Source organism: Saimiri boliviensis, chromosome 1 (assembly GCF_048565385.1).
Source record: "Saimiri boliviensis isolate mSaiBol1 chromosome 1, mSaiBol1.pri, whole genome shotgun sequence".
In the NCBI taxonomy this organism is placed as follows: domain Eukaryota; kingdom Metazoa; phylum Chordata; class Mammalia; order Primates; family Cebidae; genus Saimiri; species Saimiri boliviensis.
Genome location: NC_133449.1, coordinates 167,293,130 through 167,314,065, shown reverse-complemented (window position 1 = coordinate 167,314,065; position 20,936 = coordinate 167,293,130). Strand labels below are relative to the sequence as shown.

The window sequence follows — 20,936 nt, the reverse complement described above, 5'->3', positions numbered from 1 at the left end:
TGAGATGGGTGGACCACCTGTCAGGAGTTCCAGACCAGACTGGCCAACATGGAAAAACCCTGTCTCTACTAAAAAAAAAAAAAAAAAAAATTAAAAAATAGCCAGGCCAGGTGGCGGGCACCTGTAGTCCCAGCTACCTGGGAAGCTGAGGCAGGAGAACCACTTGAACCCGGGAGGCAGAGGTTGCTGTGAGCAGAACTGCACTTCTCCAGCCTGGGCAACAGAGTGAGACTCCGTCTCAAAAAGATAAGCAAATGTCAATGTTCATGTGAAAACCTGTGTGTCAATGCTTGTATCAGCTTTATTTGTAAAAAATATAAAAAACTGGAAACAACTCAAATGTCTATCTGGGGGATGGATAAACTGTGATGCACCCTTACACAGAACATGACCCAGAACTGGCTGGAAGGAGCCTGCCAGTGAGGCACACAGCAATCTGCATGCATTTTGAAGCCGTGCTTATTGAAATGCACCTCGCCATAAGCAGCCAGATCGAAAAGGCCACATACTGTATTATTCCACTTATGTACGTTCTAGAAAAGGCAAAATGATAGGGAAGGGTGTTGCCAGGACTTAGGATTGGGGAATGTTTTGATGATACCTGGATAGCACCAGGGAATCCTGAGGGAGGGGTGATGGAACTGTTCCGTCTTTGTGTTGGTGGTTACAGGGCGGCGTTTGTCAAAACTCATGGAATTACACATCAGAAAGAGTGGATTTTACTGCGTGTAAATTTTCACCTAGGTTGTAATCCTAATGACATTTTACCGCAGTCAGTCCTCGTGTCTGTGTGGTAGAAGGCTGCTTCTCTGCCCAACTCCGCATTCAGTGCTGCCAGCCTGCGGCTTGAAATCTGATGTGGTGGGAGCATTTAACCATGGAAATTGGGAAACACGACAGATCAAAGCTGAATTTGTTTTGTTGATTGTCAAGACTTAAAGTGATGAAGAAAATGTTAATAATGCCAATTAAATGTAAATATGTGTTATCTATAGCAGTTACATCATCAGTAGCACAAAAAAAAAGGAAGAAATTTGTCTTCAAGTATTTAACAACTATTATCTGACTCAGCAAAGAAGCCTCTCACTGACAGTCCAACATAAGTTTTTGTTGTTTCACTTTCATTTATTTACTCCTTAAGGTAAACAACTGTGAAGCAGCATTCCTGTTGGAACTAGTCTCGTTTGTTCAGTTACAACCCTAGGTTGGCCATGGATGCAAGAGTCTTGCAAAAATCATTGAAAGCCTTCTGTGGGAATCAACTGGCTGGCTGGGATTCCCAGTTAAGAGTCCTGTGTGACTTTCTTTTGTGCACGGTGGTGTGCTGTGATTCCTTTACAGCGGTCCGGTGATTTCCAAATGCACAGATGTGCATGTATTCGCATCTTCCTCAGCCCAGCCCTGGAGAGCCAGTGGCTCAACACTGACCGGCAAGCCTCTGCTGGGCGTCACTGGACGTGGAGAGGAGGACCCAAGTGGGAGCCCTGGAGCCACCTCAGTGTCAGGGGCCACGAGGAGGAGCTGGTAAAGGAGATGAGGGACACGCGCTGGTGAAGGGCAGGGAACCCTAGGACTCTAGAGAAGCTGTGACTGGGGAGGGAGTGGCCATCGGCATTAATGTTACTCAGAGGGAGGGCCCAGGAGGGATGGCCCAAAGCTGGGGCCCTCGAGGAAGTGCGTCTCAAGCCGAAGCCATTTGCCGGGCCACTTGCCACCATGTGGCTTCACCTCCCGAGTCACTTTAGCTGTGCAGCCCGAGGTGCAGCAACGGCACTGACACCTTTTGAGTTGCACAGACAAAATGGGGTGACTGACGAGGGTAAAGGCTGGATGTAGGCTCTGAGTGCCCAGCACATGGCAGCTCCTTCTCTCTGGCTTTGTGGGAGGTGGCTTTGTCCTGGGAGGAGGGTGGAACAGGCTGGAGCTGGAAGCTGTGAGGATGAAGGCTGAGAGTGAACTGTGTGGCCTGTGAAGATGTAGTATTGGGGGGGTGGGGGGGTGGGGCACAGGAACCCCTTCAGGGTGCTGAGGGGTGGGGACCAGGGCAGAGCAATCCAGGGAGAGGCATGGGTACTGCCAGCTACAGGAGAGCTGGGGCTGTGGGCTCACTGAGTTCAGGAGTAGGGAGCAGGTCTGAGGGGTCAGGCTGGGGAGGCACACTGGGGTTGTCTTTGGCTCTGCTCCCCCAGGTCTCATCTTAAGAGGCATCAACAGGACTGCTGAGAGCAGGGGCCCATCCTGAATGAGAAGTGCCAGGATGCAGAGGGGAGGTGGTCCCCTTTGTAGATGGCAGAGGGGCAGCACTGAGCACACCGGAGGCTGCATGAAGACCCCGCAGGCCCCACACGCTGCAGGAAGACCCCACAGGCCCCACATGCACAGGCAGGTCCTCTCCTGGTTGGCCCCGCTCTGTCCCGGTCTGTGAGGTGAGGGTCAGGATTTCAGGCCAGGGCCTCTGAGCCTCAGTCGTGGCTCTCCAGGACCCTGGCACCTCCTCATTTGCCAGCTTTTTGCCCTCCAACACCTGATGGGTTGGTTTAAACCATAATGGTCCGCATTGTTCAACTACTTTTTGTTAAACATGTGCCAGGCCCTTTGCTGCTGATGAGGATAAGCATAGCCAACCTGGCTGTTCCCCAAGGGTCAGTCTGGTGAGGGCTGGTGCCGGAGTGCTGCAAGCCTTGGCAGAGGGTGGAGGGGCCCAGGGAGCAAGGGATGGTGTGGGCTGCTTTCCCGTTGTGGCTCAAGGGAAGACTGAGTGATATATAAATGGACTTTTTTTTTTTTTTTTTAAAAGAGACGAAGTTTTGCCATGTTGCCCAGGCAGGGCCTGAACTTCTGGGCTCAGGCCATCCTCCTACCTTGGCCTTCCCAAGCGCTGGGACTAAAGGCATGAGTCGCACTTGGCCTGTCAGAGTCCTTTTTGATAAGGAGACTTGAGACTGGAAGGAAACGCTAAAGCCTGCATAGGGGTCCCGGGGGAAGTGGATTTCGGGCCAGGAACCACAGGCACGAAGGCCGAGGCAGGATGTGCTTGGCATGTTGAAGAACTTCAGGGACAGAAGCAGGATGGCAGAGGATGGTGAGAGCAAGAGGCCTTTAGGACTTTGGCTTTTACTGAGGGATGTGGAAGCCACTAGAAGGTCTGAGCTCGGAATGACCTGAGCTGACCTCTCACAGGGACTACCTGGCTGTGGGGAACACTGGCAGGGATGCTGGCTATGGCCACCCACCTCCGGGCACTGGCAGCCTCGTCATCTCTTCCCACAGTGGACCACCCTTGATCTAGCCACAGAGAAGAGACATGATGGGTTATCACTCTCCATGTCAGGTTTTAAGGGAACACTGTGGCTTCAATCTGGCTGTAGCTCGCAGATCACTGCTCTGGGGAAGCCAGCTACCACGCTGAGCGCTACTCTGTGGAACGGGCCATGTGGCGTGGAACTGAGGCCTTCTGCCATAGCCAGACGAGTGAGCCTGGAAGAAAATCTTTGCCAAGTCCAGCCTTCAGAGACGGCAGCCTTAAGTGGCGTCTTGGCCACAACTTCTTGAGACCCCGAGTCAGAACCATCCAGCTGAGCTGCTTGCAGATTCCTGACCTTCAGGAGTCGTGTGAGGTCGCTTTAGCTGCAACTTGCTACATAGCAGTAACTAACAGCACAATGGCTTAGGCCAGGCGGTTAACAGTTAAATTGTACGTACGTTTTAAAGACCAGAACTTTGATTTCTCATCATTAGAAGTCCATTGTGCTACGCTACCGCCTCAAAATTTTGGTTTTTAGGCATTCGGTGAGAGGAGGGAGGGGACTGGCAGTGGGTGTGGGGAAAACAGTAGGGAGGGTGTGGGGTGGGCGTTGGCAAGTATAGAGGGCAAAAGCAGTTTGGACAGGTCAAGTCTGAGAGATTCATTAGACATCCAAGTGGAGCATAATGTAGCAGTCAGTTATAAAAGCCAGGCTCTGGGGTGAAGTCGGCATTTGGATGTCTTCATAGCCGGGAATCTGGCTGAGCTCAGGAGGGATGGGGCAGACACAACCTCTCAGACCCAGGAAAGGGGACAGAGCCCCCAGTAAGAAAGGCAGAACCTGAGCGGGGCTCTCAGAAGCGAGTGAAAAGTGTTTAGTAGTCCTCCTCCTCCTCGGGTCGCTTGCATGGTGAGGTCTCAAAGGAGCCAGTGTGGCTGGCAGCATGGAAGGCAGTCACCTTGATGAGGGGAGGTGGAGGGAACAATGGCAGCGGGGACGGAAGTGAGGAAGGAGATAAACAGCAATCTTTAGGGAACCTTTCTTAGGATGGGGATGTCAGCTGGGAAGGATCACGGGGTTAAGGAGGTTTTCATCTCGAAGGCCACTATCGTCATAGCCTGGTGTGTGCTGACAGGAAGGACGCAGGAGAGAAGATACCTATAATGAAAACAGGAACACCCCTGAAGTTGTGACTTGAACCTTGAGGAATGGACATGTGAACTCCCAAGGTGGGGGTGCAGGGTGGGGCATTCAATAGGGCAGGGGCATGGCCCACCCCGATGGGCTGGCACAAGCCACGCAGCCTAGAGCCAGTCCCAGTCTCCCTCCCCAGGCAACACCATCCTGGGAGACGGGGACACTGGGAGGGCCCAGAGCACCACAGATGCTGTGGGCAAATCCAGGCTTGAAGGCAAAGACAACTTTAGCCTCTTAGATGTCATGGTTTCATAGTGGACTTTATTGGGAAAAGTTAGTGTAAAAAAGTTTCAAATTCATAAAATTTAAATAAGATAGATAGTAAATTATGCCTTATAGTTAAAAGTAATCACTATAGTAATCACAAATAAGGTAAAGTCTAAATTATTGCCTAAGCAAACACTATTTTGTCAGGCTTTTCTGCTGCAAGCCCAAGGCGGCAAACATTCCAATTATTAGAAGTGAGCCTGATGATCAATTTGCATTTGAAGCTAGAAGAAAGGGGGAAAAGGTGTGTTCTGATGATGGCATCACGACACTCTAGCCTGCAAAAAAGCAACTTTATTAATGTCCTGCAGCAGCATACATTAGTAATTGTAACCATGCATTAAAATTCTCATGTCATAAAGAGAGTAATCAGTTTTCTTCATGATACATTACGTTTTACCAAGTTTGTCCCTCTAAAGACCTTTCTGAGAAGATTCCTTCTCCACGGACTGCTTCCTAAGATGCCCAGGTTGCTTACCGAAGGTCATCTTTGGTCATTTAAAAGCAGTCAAGCTGTCTGGACTGCACCCTCTTAACTGAGGTTGAGCCAAATTCCCTTTCTCAAACCCTAACACTGCCACTAAGAGAATGGACATCTGGGCTTGGTCAGAGCATTACTAACAACTTCATGTGGGATTCTCTTTGGTTATGGAATTTTTACTTTTATTTAAGCGATAAAAATATATAGCTAAATGCGTTCTAAAATGCATTCTAAGAGCATTTTTAATCAACTTAAACACAAGTATGTCCTTGGAAAATTCACCACCTGGACTGGTTCACAGTCTGCCTGTTTCCCTGTGGAATCTAACATCAGTGTTGTATTTATCAAATACATGTGAGTGACGAACAGCGACTTATCTTCAGGAGCCCCAAGGGGTGGGGGCCGCTGGCCTGGGCAGACCTAGATGCTGTCCATGGCTTTGAACTCGCTGAGGGCCTGCACCGGGTTCACGTGCTTCTTCTGTGATGCCCGTTTAATCTTGGTCTGTGTCTCATCCTGTTTCTCTCTCTTCACCAAGGGCTTTTTCTCTGGTGCCTTCATCTTCCATGACACAGCAGGAAGGTTGAGGGAAGCCATACCCTGCGACTTTTGGTATTTGGTAGAGGCGACGTAAGATGCCTTCACGGTCTGGACCACGGCATTCATCAAGTTCTTGGCTGCCTGGATCAGGGACATGGCGCTGTCCACCTACGAGACAGATGGGTGGTGAGGAGCACAGGGCTGACCTCCAGCCCATGGACACAGGTGGGTTATGCCTGAAGGGGAGCCTCTCTCCTCAGCAAGACCAGAGCCTGGGCAGGTCAGAGAGAACTACACCCTCAATGGCTGCTCTTGTCTAAACAGCCTGGAAGTGCCTGCCCTTGGATCTGTAAGATGTTTATGGTGAATGTCCCTGTCTCTAGGGAACGGTGCTCCAGTTGGTTGACCCCAGCAGATGATTCAATGGGATTAAAAGAAGCCATGGGGGCTTGGTGGACCCCAGTACACTCAACAAACTACTACTGTCCCCTGCCCTAGGTGAGAAAGGCCCTAGACCTGTAACCTGGTAAAATGAGATAGAGGATGCCTTCTCAAAAGCCCTTCACCCCTCAGAGTGCTTGAGGTGAAGGGCTTTTGAGAAAGCATCCTATCTGTGTCTATTCTTAATTCCTCTCTGGGGGAAGAAAAGGAAGGTTTTCTTCTGTTTTGTTTTGTTTGGAGACAGAGTCTTTGCTCTGTCAAACCAGGCTAGAGCTCAGTGGTGCAATCTCAGTTCACTTCGCCTCCTAGGATCAAGCAATCCTTGTGCCTCAGCCTCCCGAGTGGTTGGAACTACAGGCACCTGCCACCAAACCTGGCTAATTTTTGTATTTTTAGTAGAGATGGGGTTTTGCCACCAGGCTGGTCTCGAACTCCTGACCTCAAGGGATCCACCCGCCTCAGCCTCCCAAAGTGCAGGGATTACAAGCATGAGCCACTGTGCCTGGCCCCAAAGGAAGATTAAAAAAAAAATTCTTAGGCCGGGCGCGGTGGCTCAAGCCTGTAATCCCAGCACTTTGGGAGGCCAAGACGGGTGGATCACGAGGTCAAGAGATCGAGACCATCCTGGTCAACATGGTGAAACCCCGTCTCTACTAAAAATACAAAAAATTAACTGGGCATGGTGGTGCATGCCTGTAATCCCAGCTACGCAGGAGGCTGAGGCAGGAAAATTGCCTGAACCCAGGAGGCGGAGGTTGCGGTGAGCTGAGATTGGGCCATTGCACTCCAGCCTGAGTAACAAGAGCGAAACTCCGTCTCTAAAAAAAAAAAAAAATTCTTTCCCAGTGAGTGGCCAGCAAAGGGGAGGCAGCTAGCCTTCCAGCCCTTGCAATGGTCACAGTTCTACAGGGAGCAGACGATGGACACACCTTGGCCTCCGGAGACTGGGATAGTACTTGGGGTTTCTGCACAGTGCACTTTCCCAGTGTAGGGCAGGTGTGCATGTGGACAGGAGGTGACCTGATTTCTGACAAGGGTCAGCACGCTCCGCTGACCCTCTTTTTTCCCAGCTAACGCTTACCCCAGAGACAACGAGCTCCCCGCCGAGATTCTGCACCTCAGCCTTGACCTTGCTGCAGATGTTGAGCTGGTGGCAGTAGAGGGCGATGCGCTGCAGGTAGGCCAGCAGGTCCTGCTTGCAGGCCGAGTCGGGGCACTGAAGGGAGAGCAGACTTAGCACTGAGCACCCTGGCCTGGCTGAAGCAGCCCCCACCCCACGGCTGTTTCTGAAAGGTTCCTTGTGGCACTTACATGTTTCCTCTGCTCTTGCTGGAGCAAAATTACCCGAGGCAGTCACAGCCCTTGCCTATGCCACACGGCAATGGTTATACAGCCAAGGCCTTCTGAGCCTCCCTTTAACTTCCCTCCTGTGATAGCAGGGAACCACCTCGGCCAAGGATCCCCTTGCCCTGCACAGCAGGGTGGAGGCCCATGCCCCTCACAGTGAGAACAAGCCACTTGCTTGGCAAGCAGGCACCTAGCTATGGAGAAAAGTCTGAACGTTAGGAGATAAGTAAACAAATAGCTCTTTTGCTCTGAGGCACTTAGCATTATTAATGCCTGATGACAGAAGCCACTCAGTATAGGCTGAGGTGGAGGACAAGTGAGTAAAGCAAAGCGAAAAAAAGCAGTCAGGGATGGTGAAGTCCCGACCGGTCAAAGAGAAAAGGGTGGCCTCTGCCCAGCTCCTGTCCTGCCCCACACCTCAAGGTTTTAGGGGCTCCTGGATCAGGACTGGCCTAGAAGGCTTTACCCAAAGGGAGAAACACAGAGCACCTCTCAAGTGTTTATAGCAAACATTTTCTTCCAGTGAGGCTGGGGCAAAGTGTACCACAGAGAGTGGTGTGTACCACAGTGAGTGGTATGAACTGAGACCTTGCAGGCCATGCTGAAGATGGGCTCTATTTTGAGCAGTCAGGAGGAAGCACAGCAGAGCCATGGGATTTGCATTTTCAGATGACAGTATTGGCAGCTGAATGCAGAAGGAAGTCGAGAGAGGAAAGGATGGGAAATCAGGAGTGGCCACAGTAGTCCAAGCAAGTGGCTATGGAGATCTGCAGACAGGACAAGACTGGTTTATGTCAAGATACATTTGGCCAAAGGAAACAACAGGCCCTATTACTGATTGTGTGTGTGTGTCGAGGACGCATGTCTCACACATGCTGTGGCCTAGATGAGGCTGAGAGTTTAAGTATTTCAGGGAAAATGGTGAGGGGTTTATTAACTACAGAAAAAAACTGTAATTGAGAACGAGCTTCTCTTGATCATGCTTAAAACACCAAAGGAGCCGGGCGCGGTGGCTCAAGCATGTAATCCCAGCACTTTGGGAGGCCGAGGTGGGTGGACCACGAGGTCAAGAGATCGAGACCATCCTGGTCAACATGGTGAAACCCCGTCTCTACTAAAAATACAAAAAGGTAGCTGGGCGTGGTGGTGCGTGCCTGTAATCCCAGCTACTCAGGAGGCTGAGACAGGAGAATTGCCTGAACCCAGGAGGCGGAGGTTGCGGTGAGCGGAGATCGTGCCATTGCACTCCAGCCTGGGTAACAAGAGTGAAACTCCGTCTCAAAAAAAAAAAAAAAAAAAAAAAAAAAAAAACAAAGGAAATGTACTATATAATTTCCAGGTGGTAGGAACCATATTTTTGTGCCTATCAGTGTGAGGGAATAGGAGGACGAATGCTGGGTGACTGAAAAACCACAGTGCTGAGGATGAAGAAACCTGTCTCCATCGCTTCTGGCTGCTCTTGGCCCCTGCCCAGAGGGGAAGAGAGGGAAGTGACACATAATGGACAATAGCAGAGGTTATTTTTGGCTACCAAGTGATGGAAGATTCCAGAACTTAGACATCTGCTCTAGAGAATCCTTACAAACTATGCTGGGATTGACAACCATTTTTAGAGATGGGTGGCAAAAGCGCTGTGGCCCATTAAACTTACCCTGAATGGACCAGGCTAGGCTGCCTGAGCCCCAGGAGGAGCTTGGAGACCCACCTGGCAGGCCTGTCACTTACGTGGTCTGCGATGGTGCGGCCAAGCTTGTCCATCCTGGATCCTGCCTCAGCAATTTTCTTGGCAGCACTGATGACATCTGATGTATTTTTGAGTGGTCCTTTACCTCTGAGAAGAAAGAACAAGGATCATTGTCTGTGAAGCCCCTCACAGTTGGAGATGAGTAGAAAACAGATGATGTCCACAAAGCCCCATGGGCTGGGCTGCCTGTGTGAAACACCATGCAGGTGACCTGTGGGAAATAAAGCTGCCCATGTGCAGCCTGCAGGGGCCGGGGGCTCCTCACCGGGTAAAGTCAGTCATCTCCATCATAATCATGCACATCTGCTTGGCCAGCACAATGATGTCATTGCCACTGTCGTCCCATTTGGACACTTCGGCATCCAGCTTGCTCTTTTCTTCCTGGAAGCTGGCCACCTGTTCTGCAATCTTCGCTTTCTGCTCCTGGGGAAGCTGAGCCATGATCGCCTGTGATCAGAAGCACAAAGAGCTCTTACATAAAGAGAATATAAAGTTCTCAGAGTGCATTAGCCAAGAATATTTCCAACAGGCAATCTATGACATAGGTAGGATAATGCTTTAATAGGTTTCATTTTGCCTGAAGGGCTATTTCTTCTCATTTTTTGCAGAAACTTATGGCAGCCTGAATTTCTGACCCACTTTCGAGCATAAGTTTTAGTATGGAAGGAAAGAGTGTGAGGGGTGGAAGGCTAATCTGGAAGCTCTGGAATCACACCTGTGCAGGGATGGAACCTGCTTAATTCTTTAATATAAGACAAAACATGAGAAAAGGGATTGATGAGTGTGGAGCCCTTTCCATGGTGAGCCCTGATGGACATTTCCAACTATTCAAGGTGAGCTGAAAGGGGCTTTAGAATGTATATCTGAGGAAAGAGGACTGAGGTACATACATCTGAGCCAGGTATGTTCAGGTACTGGCACTCAGGCCATATTCAAGCAGCACCTGAAGGCCTGCTGCCCACCTCCAGCCCACAGACCTGCAGCTGGAGCTCCTCCCCGTCAGCTTCCCAAAGTGCTCATGGCTGAGCAGGACATAAGGCAGGCATGTGCTCGCTGTTCACAACAGGTTTCCAAGGAGTGAAATAAAAGACTCCTTAGAAATATTTCTTGGCATCCTCCCAAAAACATAAATGCTATTGATTGAAGATTTAATGACGCAAATGAATGCAATGGCTCTGACTGGCCACCTTGAATGTACCACTGTTATTTTTTAAAACCCATTAATAATTAAATAGTTCATATTCATGGTATCACTGAGATGGGCAAAGGCAGCAGTCTTTTTCAAATTTCACCATCCTTTCAACACACATGGCACTGACTAAATCTTAGCCCTTTCCTGACCCAGGGCTCTGCAGAGGAGGGCCAGGACCTGCTCTGCCTCTAGCTGAGGAGGTATCTTGGTGAAGCCTACAAGTGACTATCAAGTGCCACAACTTAGTTTAACTTCAGTCCTACTGCCAGAGAAAAAGAGAAATTGTGTTTTGAATACTGAGGGTGTTTTCCTGGAAACAAGAAAAGGGACGGGGAAGTTTGGCAGTGCAAGCTGAACAGCCCCACGGAGCGCTGCCTTACCCGGGCACTCTGGCCAGCTATCAGCTGATCATCTTCTGTCTGGACGCTCGTCCTACTTCTGACATCGAAATCTTCCGTCTCAAAGTCGGAGTCATCCAACTCCTCAGGGGTCTGCCACCAAGACAGAGATCACAAGTGAGACACATCTCTGGGCCACCAGCCCCCAGTCATCCTGAGTCTCTTGGCCAGGTGCACAGAGCCCAGAATTCTGGATTTTAATGTACAGTGTTCTGAACAGTATGGTGAATAAAGTTAAAATCACGCAGTATTTGTCTTGGGCCTCTGCTTCACTGGTGCACATGCTGGGCTGCCTGGCTCACAGCAGGCCTGGGCTGCTTTTACTATGTGTGGGGCCCATTTGCTATCACTGATTCAACTCATTATTTCTTTTTTTGTTGTTAATTTTTATTAACTCACAATTTCTTTGTAAGATATAAGTGTTTTTTTGTTCCTTTTTAACTTTGAGATCCAGTCTCACTCTGTCACACAGGCTGGCATGCAGTGGCCTCATCTTGAAATTAGTGCAACTCTGCCTCCTCGCTTCAAGAGATTCTTGTGCCTCAGGTTCCCAAGTAGCTGGGATTACAGGCATGCACCACCACTGCCAGCTAATTTTTGTATTTTTAGTGGAGACGGGGATTTCACCAAGTATTCTTTCACTTTCATCAAAAGAAACAAGGGGAGAATATGGCAGGTAAGGGCTGGGTAAATACCTAAGAGACTGATCACTGGTCCTAGCTCTTTAATTATGAAATAAAATTCTTACTTTGTACAAACTACCAGCCTCTCGTGATTAGCTACTGACTTGAAACACAATGTTGTCCTCTGGCAGTTATCAGTAAGGGGGCAGCAGGCACAACAGCTGGGGTTGGCGCTCAGCCCAGCCGGCTGGCCTGTGACAGGAGGGCAGTGAGGCAAGTCCCTCATCTGCACCAGGACCTGGTCCAAACCCAGCCCAAGGACTTGCTGTGAGGTTCAAACAAGAAGACACGCGAGAAGCACTCTGGAGCTACCAAGAGCGTGTTGCGCAAAAGGCTGGGCTGTCCCTTGATGAGATGAGGTGAGAACAGTGGATGGTCACACAGGGGACCAGAGAGCACATCAGCAGGAGGAGGTCCTGGAGGCCTGTGGACTTGGTGGCACAAAACACAATGCCAGCACTGACAGTTTTAACGCTGCCATCACACATGCCTTCAGGATTGGTATGTGATCAATCCATTAAGCGGCTTTTTGAAGGAGCACCTCCTGACATCTCTGCTTCCCCAGCACCCCACTGAGGACCAAAGAACTTTTCTTGCCAAGAAAATCAAGTCACTCTCATTCATTCAGTATCTCTGTGCCAAGCACTGTTCTGGGCCCTGGAGATACAAAATGACAGACAAAAATTCCTCTCACGCATACTTTAATGGAGGAAGTGATAACAAAGTAAGCAAATGAATTATATGACACATTAAAAGTGACCAGTGCTATAAAGAAACCAGTGATGAATAAAGGGGGATTTTAACTCCATACGAGTATCTGCAAAAGTCTCACGAGAAGGTGCTCTTGAGGTGGAGGGCGGGGGGATGGGTGGCAGCATGGAGGCTGCAGGGGAGGGCAATGGCCCAGGGAACTCCGTGAATAGCAAGGAAGTCACAGAAGAGGGGCTTAGCTCACTGCCTCCAGGTCACTGGCTTGCCTCGAACCGCAGAAGTACAAGGGGAGATCAGCAGGAGATGAGATTGGAGAGGTTTTGGGTTCCTAGAAGGCCTTGTAGGCCAGTGTAAGCAGTGAGTGACGCAGAGGCCTGTGGAGAGGCTGGCACAGAGGATAACAAGATCCAACTGAAGCTTAGAGAAATTGCTCTGGCTGCCCCGTGGCTCATGAGACTGCAGGCACCCAGGATGGGAACAGGGAACTGCCTGAGTGGCACCTAGATGAACCCAGGTGAGAGGTGCTGGTGGTTTGGATGAAGGTGGGAGTATGTTTAGGTTCTCTACTTTGAAGGGAGAGTCAAAAGAATTCACAGATAAAGCAGATATGAGGTATCGGACAAAAGAGACATCAAAAAAGATCCGAGGCCAGGGCCTGAGCAAGGGAAGCCAGAGTTGCTATCAAGTAGCATGTGCTGCCTGGGTGGAGCAAGTGACAGGGAGGCCAGGTGCGCAGGCAAGTGTGGAACTTAGGAGAGTCGGCCTCTAGACAGGACTCTGAAGAGGTCAAGGACTTCCCAGCAGGCCACACCAATGTTTCACAGGCTGAACAGATGGAAGAAACCAGCCGAGGAGACTGAGAAGGGGTGTGGGTCAAGAGATTTTTTTTTCCCCCTGAAAAATGGGAGAAATCATCTTAGGCTTGGGTAAAGGTACAGGAAGCAAGGGGTGAAGACGCACGCCACTACAAGGGATGGCCTTGGCCAGAAGCACTGACAGGGATACTCATGGTCCTAGGAGGAAGGCAGAGCACACAGGCATGGATGCAGCAGGGTGGATGCTCTAACTGTCTCAACATCCTCAATGAAATCGGCAAGAGGCCAAATAGGACGGGGGCACAGGTGTGGGTGGGTAGGAACCTATTGCGGGCAGCAAGGGCCCACAAATGGCCACAGTTCCTGCAGCTCCGTCGCAGCATCTGCACTATGCTCACAGAGCAGGATCTTGCTAGAACTACAGCTTCTAAGGCAGGTGTAAGGAAACAGCAGGGCAGAGGAGTGAGTATATTCAACTATGGACTCAAAGCTAAAAAAAGGACGGAACCAAGAACACAACAGGGGCTGAGTGAGTGACATGGGGAGGACCACCTGAATGAAGACCACAGTGGACTCAAAGGATCACTGGGAGTCGCAGTGTAAGCTGAACAATAAAACTGGGCGCCTGGGATGACAAAGACAATGGCAGGCAGCGACAAAAGCCGAGGTACGGCCATGGCCATGGGGCTGAGGCGGAAGAGGACAAGATATCAAGAAACTGAAAGGGCTAGGGGCTGGAAGGATGATTCTTGAATGAAGACAGGAAAGTGTCAGAGAGCAGGATGGTTAAGCCGGGAGCTCAACCAGATGCCGCAAAGGCCCCTTTCTCCTCTGCCTGTGCTACAGGCCCTCCAGGCGCACTGGCGATGGGGAAAGGGGATCAGCACTTGGCCATGAGCCTGGTAGCATCACCTGGGGCCGCCACAGCCGTTAATCCTCCCCCAGCACCCTGGGGTTCCAACATCCCCCTCCCAGGAGAGGGGCACTCCATGTGAAAAGTAACTCGAATCTGCATACAAAAATACTTCCTTCTCTGATACTAGCTTGAGCGCCATTATTTTCTATAATTTCCTGCCTAACTCAAACTGAAGCCTCATGTTGTAGAGACTGTTTATCCTAAATTAAATCGTCAGCTCAGGCTAGCTCCCCTTCTTGGTCCAAGTTTGGGCAATAACTTGTAACTAACAGTCATTTTAGACAACATAATTAAATATATCTCATTCTAACAGCTTTTAGATTCATGGTTTTAATATACTGCCATAGCATCTGCCGAGCTCTAGAATGACGCATTGCTCAAGTTTAGCAAATGATAAGAAAGAAGCTGTTAAGACGTCTGAAATGCAGTTACTCACCCTTATCATCAGCACTGCTTTCCTGATGTCCCGGATGCCATCATATACCAGGCGGGAGGCGTCGATAAACTCATTCTCATCCATGGGCTGGGCAGGGTCCGTGCTGAGGGCTTCCACGGCTGCTTCTACTTGCTCAGTAAAACGTGGCATGACTGTGGAGAAAAAGGCACAGCAGGTGCCCTGGTCAGGAGGCAGCAGCATTCCCCTGGCCCTCCCTGAATCACTCAGCCAGACAGAAAGAGGTGAGGCTTATGATGAAGAGCCTCTGCTTCTACCTATATAAAGGGTATTTATGGTTGAAATAAATGCAGTATTTCACAATGACTCAAATCATCTTTTTCTCTGCAAAAGATGGATTGGATGATGAGAACTTGAAGTGAGACTAACTTGAGGCCTTAAGAATGGGACCTACCTTAAATTTAGTTATTTACTCACTAGTAGGAGACTTAACTCAGAAACTCATGTTAAATAGTGTGTTTAGAATTAGTCTCGTGATTACTCATGAGATACACATGAAGAAAATGTGCTTGTGAGGCCTGAATTTGGCTATGACCAGCTCCTTAGGAGCCTGATGTGCCATGAGGCCAAATCTTGAGTTCCCACCTCCTTCTTCCTCCTTCTTCCTCACCACAGGGCCTGGGCCAATGGGATGGCCTGCCTCACTAAGACTGCAGTGTGTGCGAGCACTGGAAAGCAAGAGTTCTTGTACCTGTGTTAGAGAGCAGCTTAGTGGCTTCCAGAACCTTCTCTGTGTAGACTCCTGGCTCATAGTTGTCCATCTCTGAGGTGACTACGTGAATGACCCGGGCTGCCCGGCCTCGAATTGCACCAGCTGTGCGGTCCAGGCCGTCCACATCCTTCTCTTGGAGAGCAATGACACATTTGTTCACGTCTTCCAAAATGTGATTCTCTGGAGAACAAGCAAAAAGCTGAATGGGCGGGGGGGCTTTCTACAAGAAATGACAACTGTATGCTGGCATCTATCATTTATTGTTTACTTGGTGCCAGCCACTGTGCTGAAAGCTTTACATATATTTCATTGGAGAGACCAGTGACTAGTGACAGAAAGTAAACCTGTTATCAGCCCCCAAGAATAACAATCTTCATTCCATATATATATATATATATATATATTTTTTTTTTTTTAAAAGGAGACATGCGCATCTCTGAAGCACAGTTGTTCCGTACGCCAGGCAGAAAATTCTCATAGAAGCATCAATATCTTCTCTTCCTCTAGCTTCACTGACCCTATGTCCCGAATAAAGGAAAGCTAAATTAGAACAAAGTCCACTGTCCCCTCTCCCTCTCCTTCCAGGAGAGGCTGATGATATTCAGACAATCTACCAAGAAGCCAGCACACCCTTGGGACAGGAGAAGGTGCTGGAAAGCAGGCTGAAGCCTCCTCTAGAGGACCCTGAGGTGTGAGGTGAACTATTTAATAACCCTCTTCATGGTACACAGATGGGCTTGTTGTGATATTTGCAGGGTCCCTACAGGTGAAAACCCTAGAAACCTATGAAGCTGACGGGTGACTCCTAACAGTCATATAGCTGAATTTGGGCAACAAACGAAAACTATTTTTCCTCAAAGCAAAAAGCCTGACACTAATTTTTAGGAATCCTACAACAAATGGTTTGCTCAAACTCATCTCTAATAACAACGTGGAAGCAACCAAAATTCCAAGAGAAGAGTGAATAAGTGAATTATGGGAACTATGCAGCCATTAAAGTGGATGACGCAGAGCTGGAGGCCGAGGCAGGAGAATCACTTGAACCGGGGAGGTTGAAGTTGCAGTGAGCCATGATTGCACCACTGTACTCCAGCTGGGCGACTGAATGAGACTCGTCTCAGAAACAAAAACAAAACAACAAAAAACACCTTTATCAGGGAAGGCCAGGAAATGGTAAGAATTCTTATTAGAGAAGGGAAAACTAGATTACTGCAATATAGTTAAGACCATATTTTGGTCTCTATTAATTACAAATTATGAGACTTGCCAGAGTTTATACCACTGAACTACTGAAAGAGTAAACATATTAAACTTCTAATAAAAACAAATTTTAAGAGGGATATTTGAACCAATTACAAGGATAAATGGATCTGGAGCCCATCAGAAGCATTAAATATATATATAAAAACTCTAAATAACAATTTGAATTAAACAAACATACTGAGCAGGCCCACCATACAGGGCTTGGGTTAAAAACTGCTGCTTTTACTGGCTCTAACCCAACACTGTTAAAATGAAACTTGCACTGCTAAGGAAAGGAAAGGAATAAAATGGAAAGAAGTTATGTTGGTAACACAACTAAGAACCAATGTTTTCTCATGTCATTGATTTTAAAACGCATCCCTGTTTTAGAATCAATATTAAGTCTAGCATTCCTTTCCATTCACTAAACAAAGTGGCCAATACTTCCACCAAGGATTTTCAAATCTTCGTTTAGATACCTCTTTAAAAAAAAATTTCATTTAGACTTTCTTGAATTCATCCTGGCATTCTTCTAGATGAACCTAAAAAGGTATGCCATATTTTAGAGTAATATATCCCACTTCAGGAAGCTGACTAGTATTCTCTACCCTCATGAAACACTTGTCTCTAGAAAAGCCCCAGCCTCACTGAGGCTATCACACCCACGACAGAGCACCCAGCCTGCTCTCCACAACTGAATTGGATGGGGGTAGGTATGAGTCCACTGGTCAATGGAGGGGACAGGCTGTGCCCACACTAACTGAAACCATGCATCATTTTAGCTGAGGAAACAGCATAGGTCCATATGAATAGACACCCCAATCTGTACCCATCAACAACTGTTCAATACATGATTTATAGGTGTGCTTCTAACAGAACAAAATTCATACACATTTAACAGTCCCCACAAAATATGTAAATGAACACAAAAAGAATTACATTATGGACAATATTGTATCTTTTTCCCTTGAAAAACTTTCAAAGTCTGGCCCTGCAGATCTACTTCACCCATTTTAATGGCTGCATAGTACCCTACTGAATAGATGGGGGCAGGGGGGGCATAATTCACTTACTCATTCTTTTCTTACACATTTTAATTGAAGAAAACATCCTTATTCAGGTATTTTGGCAAACATCTGTGACTAGCATGAGATCGCTGAGTTAAAAGGCATATATGTTTAAAGTAGAAGTATGGTACCTAATTGCTCTCCAGGAACCATGCCAACTGGCATTCTCCATAAAAGATGTCAAAACTTCATCCTACAATGTGTGGCAACAGAGCCTCTTCTTTTTACCCTCTGCCCTGGGTATCTGTGTAGGGTGCAGCCTATGCAGGGCTGCTGCACACAAAGAAAATGAAAACAATGTTTCAGGCTTTATGTAGAGGATTTACCCAGTGACATGGGCTATTCTGAGGGCTTCACATGTAAACTCTCTATACAGTAGGCTTAGAAAAAAACACCATTAATCTAACTTCTAACTTATCACTTCCTCCAAAAAGAGAAACTCTGGCTATAGCTTAGCATTTCTGCTATTAAACACAAAACCAAAATTTAGGTACAATAATCTTTCTATTTAATGGCCTCTCAATCAGACCAGATTCTTTGGACACACTGATACTTAATGAAGGCGAGTATAAATTACCACTCCAAAGTGTTGCTCCAAAGCATTTAATGCAATATATTGTTCCTAAGAATATTTAGTCGAAACATTTAATAAACCAAATTAAAGCTTCTCTAAGCACCCACCTGCACCTTAAAAAAAAAGAGAGAGCCAAAACTGCAACATATAAGCAGAGTGAGGGAATGGAAATCAATAACATTTCCATGGAAAACGTTTATCAAATACAATCCAAATAAAATTCAGAGTCTTTATCACTTTGATAAATTTCAAACCACTCTCCTGAAGGGATTGGTCAATATATATTCTTGGTTTGCTGAATGCTAGCATCTTAAGCCATCTTCCATCTTTACAAGGCAATATTTAGGTAGAACAGCTGGGGGAGGAAGAGACCCTATCCCTCCCCTTCCTGGAGGTATCATGCGTATTCCTCTCTTTATATGCAGGTGCTACTGTCTCACACTAGACATACAATGACCGAAGTTCCCCCTGCCCTACAGCCTCATAAAATGCTGGCATCAGGGTCTTGTTGGCTGCACCAAGATGACCATTACTTTTTGAGAAACAGATCAGAACATGACTTCTAAGTATGAGGGAATTTCTGGAACCAATGGGACAGAATATCCAGAACAATGGAGCAGAAGCCCTATTCCATAAACGATTTCCTCTCGGACAGGTTCTCAGTGACTGGGCAGAGCTATAACCAATATCCAGGCCCCATGGAGTGTAAGAGAATTTGACAGTGGAAAATCACAAATGCAAATATTCTGTAAGACCTCACACTGTACCAAAGGGCCTCAAACCCCAAGAGACAGCAGAAAACAACCACTCCAAGAGGTCAGGGTGCATCCCTGCTTTTTATTTAGTAAAAGCTATGAGCCCACCTTCCTCAAGCCAAATCCTGTGCTGGGCACTTGCTAGGCAGCCCCCTACTCAAAAACAAGCCCATCTCACTATGGGTCCACCAAAGTACCACTGTGCTTTAGGGCCAGGGGACATTGGCAAATGGGGCAGGGTCAAGTCAGGCCAAGATGTGGCTTCCCATCTAAATACTGCCTGTGACTGCTGCAGATGACACTTGCCTAGGCTGTGTGTCAGGTGAGATGGGAGGCTATCTCTAGTCCTCTGACGTAAAAAGTGCTCAAGCTAATGTGGTAGCCCATATCTGTAATCCCAGCACTCTGAGAGGCTGAGGCAGGTGGATCACCTGAGGTCAGATGATCCTAACCAACAGCCTGGCCAACATGGTAAAACCCTGTCTCTACTAAAAATACAAAAAATTAGCCGGGCATGGTGACGCACACCTGTAATCCCAGCTACTCGGGAGGCCGAGGCAGGAGAATTGCCTGAACCCAGGAGGCGGAGGTTGCAGTGAGCCGAGATCACGCCATTGCACTCCAGCCTGGGCGAGAAGAGCAAAACTCTATCTCAAACAAAACAAAACAAAACAAAACATGCTAAACCTACCATGGGTAAGGTATGTACCTAAGAGTATAAAGAAGTTTGAATGCTGAAAATTAACTGGTCATTCCAGTAGAAACCTCCACAGGCACCTGCTTGTCTCTATTCTTTAATTCTTTACATAATATGCTTTTTTGTCTCCCTAAAAAAGCACATTATATGAATGAGAAGAATTGTAAAGAATGGCCTTGCCCTATTCATGATTTAATTTACTTAAACATTCCTAAGCAGGTCTGTGACAGTACATTAGAAAAACACACCAGGTAGAGTTCTAAAATTCAGATGCTCTGAAAACACCACCACTTTTGACTGAAAGAACTGTTCTGTGATTTTATTTGCTAAATGGAAACTGTCTAAACTCCTTTCCATCAAATCAATCCCTTCTTATACTCTCATACTTTTGCATAAAAACTGAACACACTCACCAGACAACAGTGTATCTGTTAAAGGAATCTGATTTCTCTTTACCATTCTTTTATGTCATGTGCCCTGAAGATACTGCCTGGAATCCACTAAATGCTGCTGCAGAATCCCTTTTTTCGCTGATTTGATGAATGGTGCATGAGGGACATTTGATGCTGTTACATTTTATTTTGCTCTAAAGAGGACTGAAAATCCCTCGAGACCAAGCCTGAGACATACCCAACCTAATCTCAAAAAAGTAACTTTAAGAATGTAGTATTTATCCGGAGGGGGGCTTTGCATTTAGATTTCAGAATTTGGTGTTTGCTTAAAAGTGTGCTGTGAAGGTGGAATGTTTTTCTCTAAACTGATGAAAAAGAATAATTCAGTACTTCACTGGGAAAAACAACAGAAGGCCAAGATTTCCCAAAAAAGCCATTGCTGCATTTTTGGCACCTGCAAAGATGTGCTTGCAAATGAGTTTTTTGTTTTAAAGTACCAACACCTGCAATTTGGCAGTGCTGCAACAACATGGTTTACCCCCCACCTTTTGCAGTTTACAGATTGCCTGCTCCCCAGTTTCTCATGTAAAGCCAAGGCTACCCATCCTAAGGAGAGAGCACGAAGACAGGGAGGCATTGGTATGCAGAACACACTGTCACCCTTATATAGGTCACTGCTGGTGGATTGTGCTGTACATATACTTAAGCCCTGCTTCTGTTTCAAGCCCCATTGCCACGTTCTAGCCTGTGGTTCCCTGGGGTGACAGGTAGTTTCAGCCCTACAAAATCTTAGCCCCTGATTCTGCTTCTGCCCACAGCCACTGGCCTCATGAAGTCCGGCACTTTCAGAGAGCAAGCTGTGCAGCCAAGGGCAACAGAGGCCCCGTTAAATGGAGAACACATTTATAGTTACTCAACTCTAAGAAGATGGGATTGAAATTTATCTCTGTGCGATAAACACTGAATTGCATTTGACAGACATTTTCTATATGAATGCAATTTACTATGTCATTACCAGTTTATGTTTATATAATGAAATCAACTGTTTTTGTGAGGTGAATTACCC

The 20,936-nt window shown here is 47.5% G+C and overlaps 1 protein-coding gene across 2 annotated transcripts in view; it reads right to left on the bottom strand.

Annotated features, from left to right (window-relative positions):
• Positions 1 to 4,683: 4,683 nt before the first annotated feature.
• CTNNA1 (catenin alpha 1) overlaps positions 4,684 to 20,936 on the bottom strand; it is a 183,073-nt gene continuing 166,820 nt past the window's right edge. For both annotated transcript variants that reach the window (XM_039464507.2, XM_010344484.3), the window contains 7 exons: positions 15,123 to 15,323; positions 14,414 to 14,565; positions 10,835 to 10,945; positions 9,528 to 9,709; positions 9,244 to 9,349; positions 7,253 to 7,387; positions 4,684 to 5,898 (listed from right to left, as the gene is read on the bottom strand). In XM_039464507.2, coding sequence (XP_039320441.1) covers positions 5,611 to 5,898; positions 7,253 to 7,387; positions 9,244 to 9,349; positions 9,528 to 9,709; positions 10,835 to 10,945; positions 14,414 to 14,565; positions 15,123 to 15,323 — 1,175 coding nt within the window. In that variant the 3' untranslated portion in view covers positions 4,684 to 5,610. The remainder of the gene's footprint in view (positions 5,899 to 7,252; positions 7,388 to 9,243; positions 9,350 to 9,527; positions 9,710 to 10,834; positions 10,946 to 14,413; positions 14,566 to 15,122; positions 15,324 to 20,936) is intronic.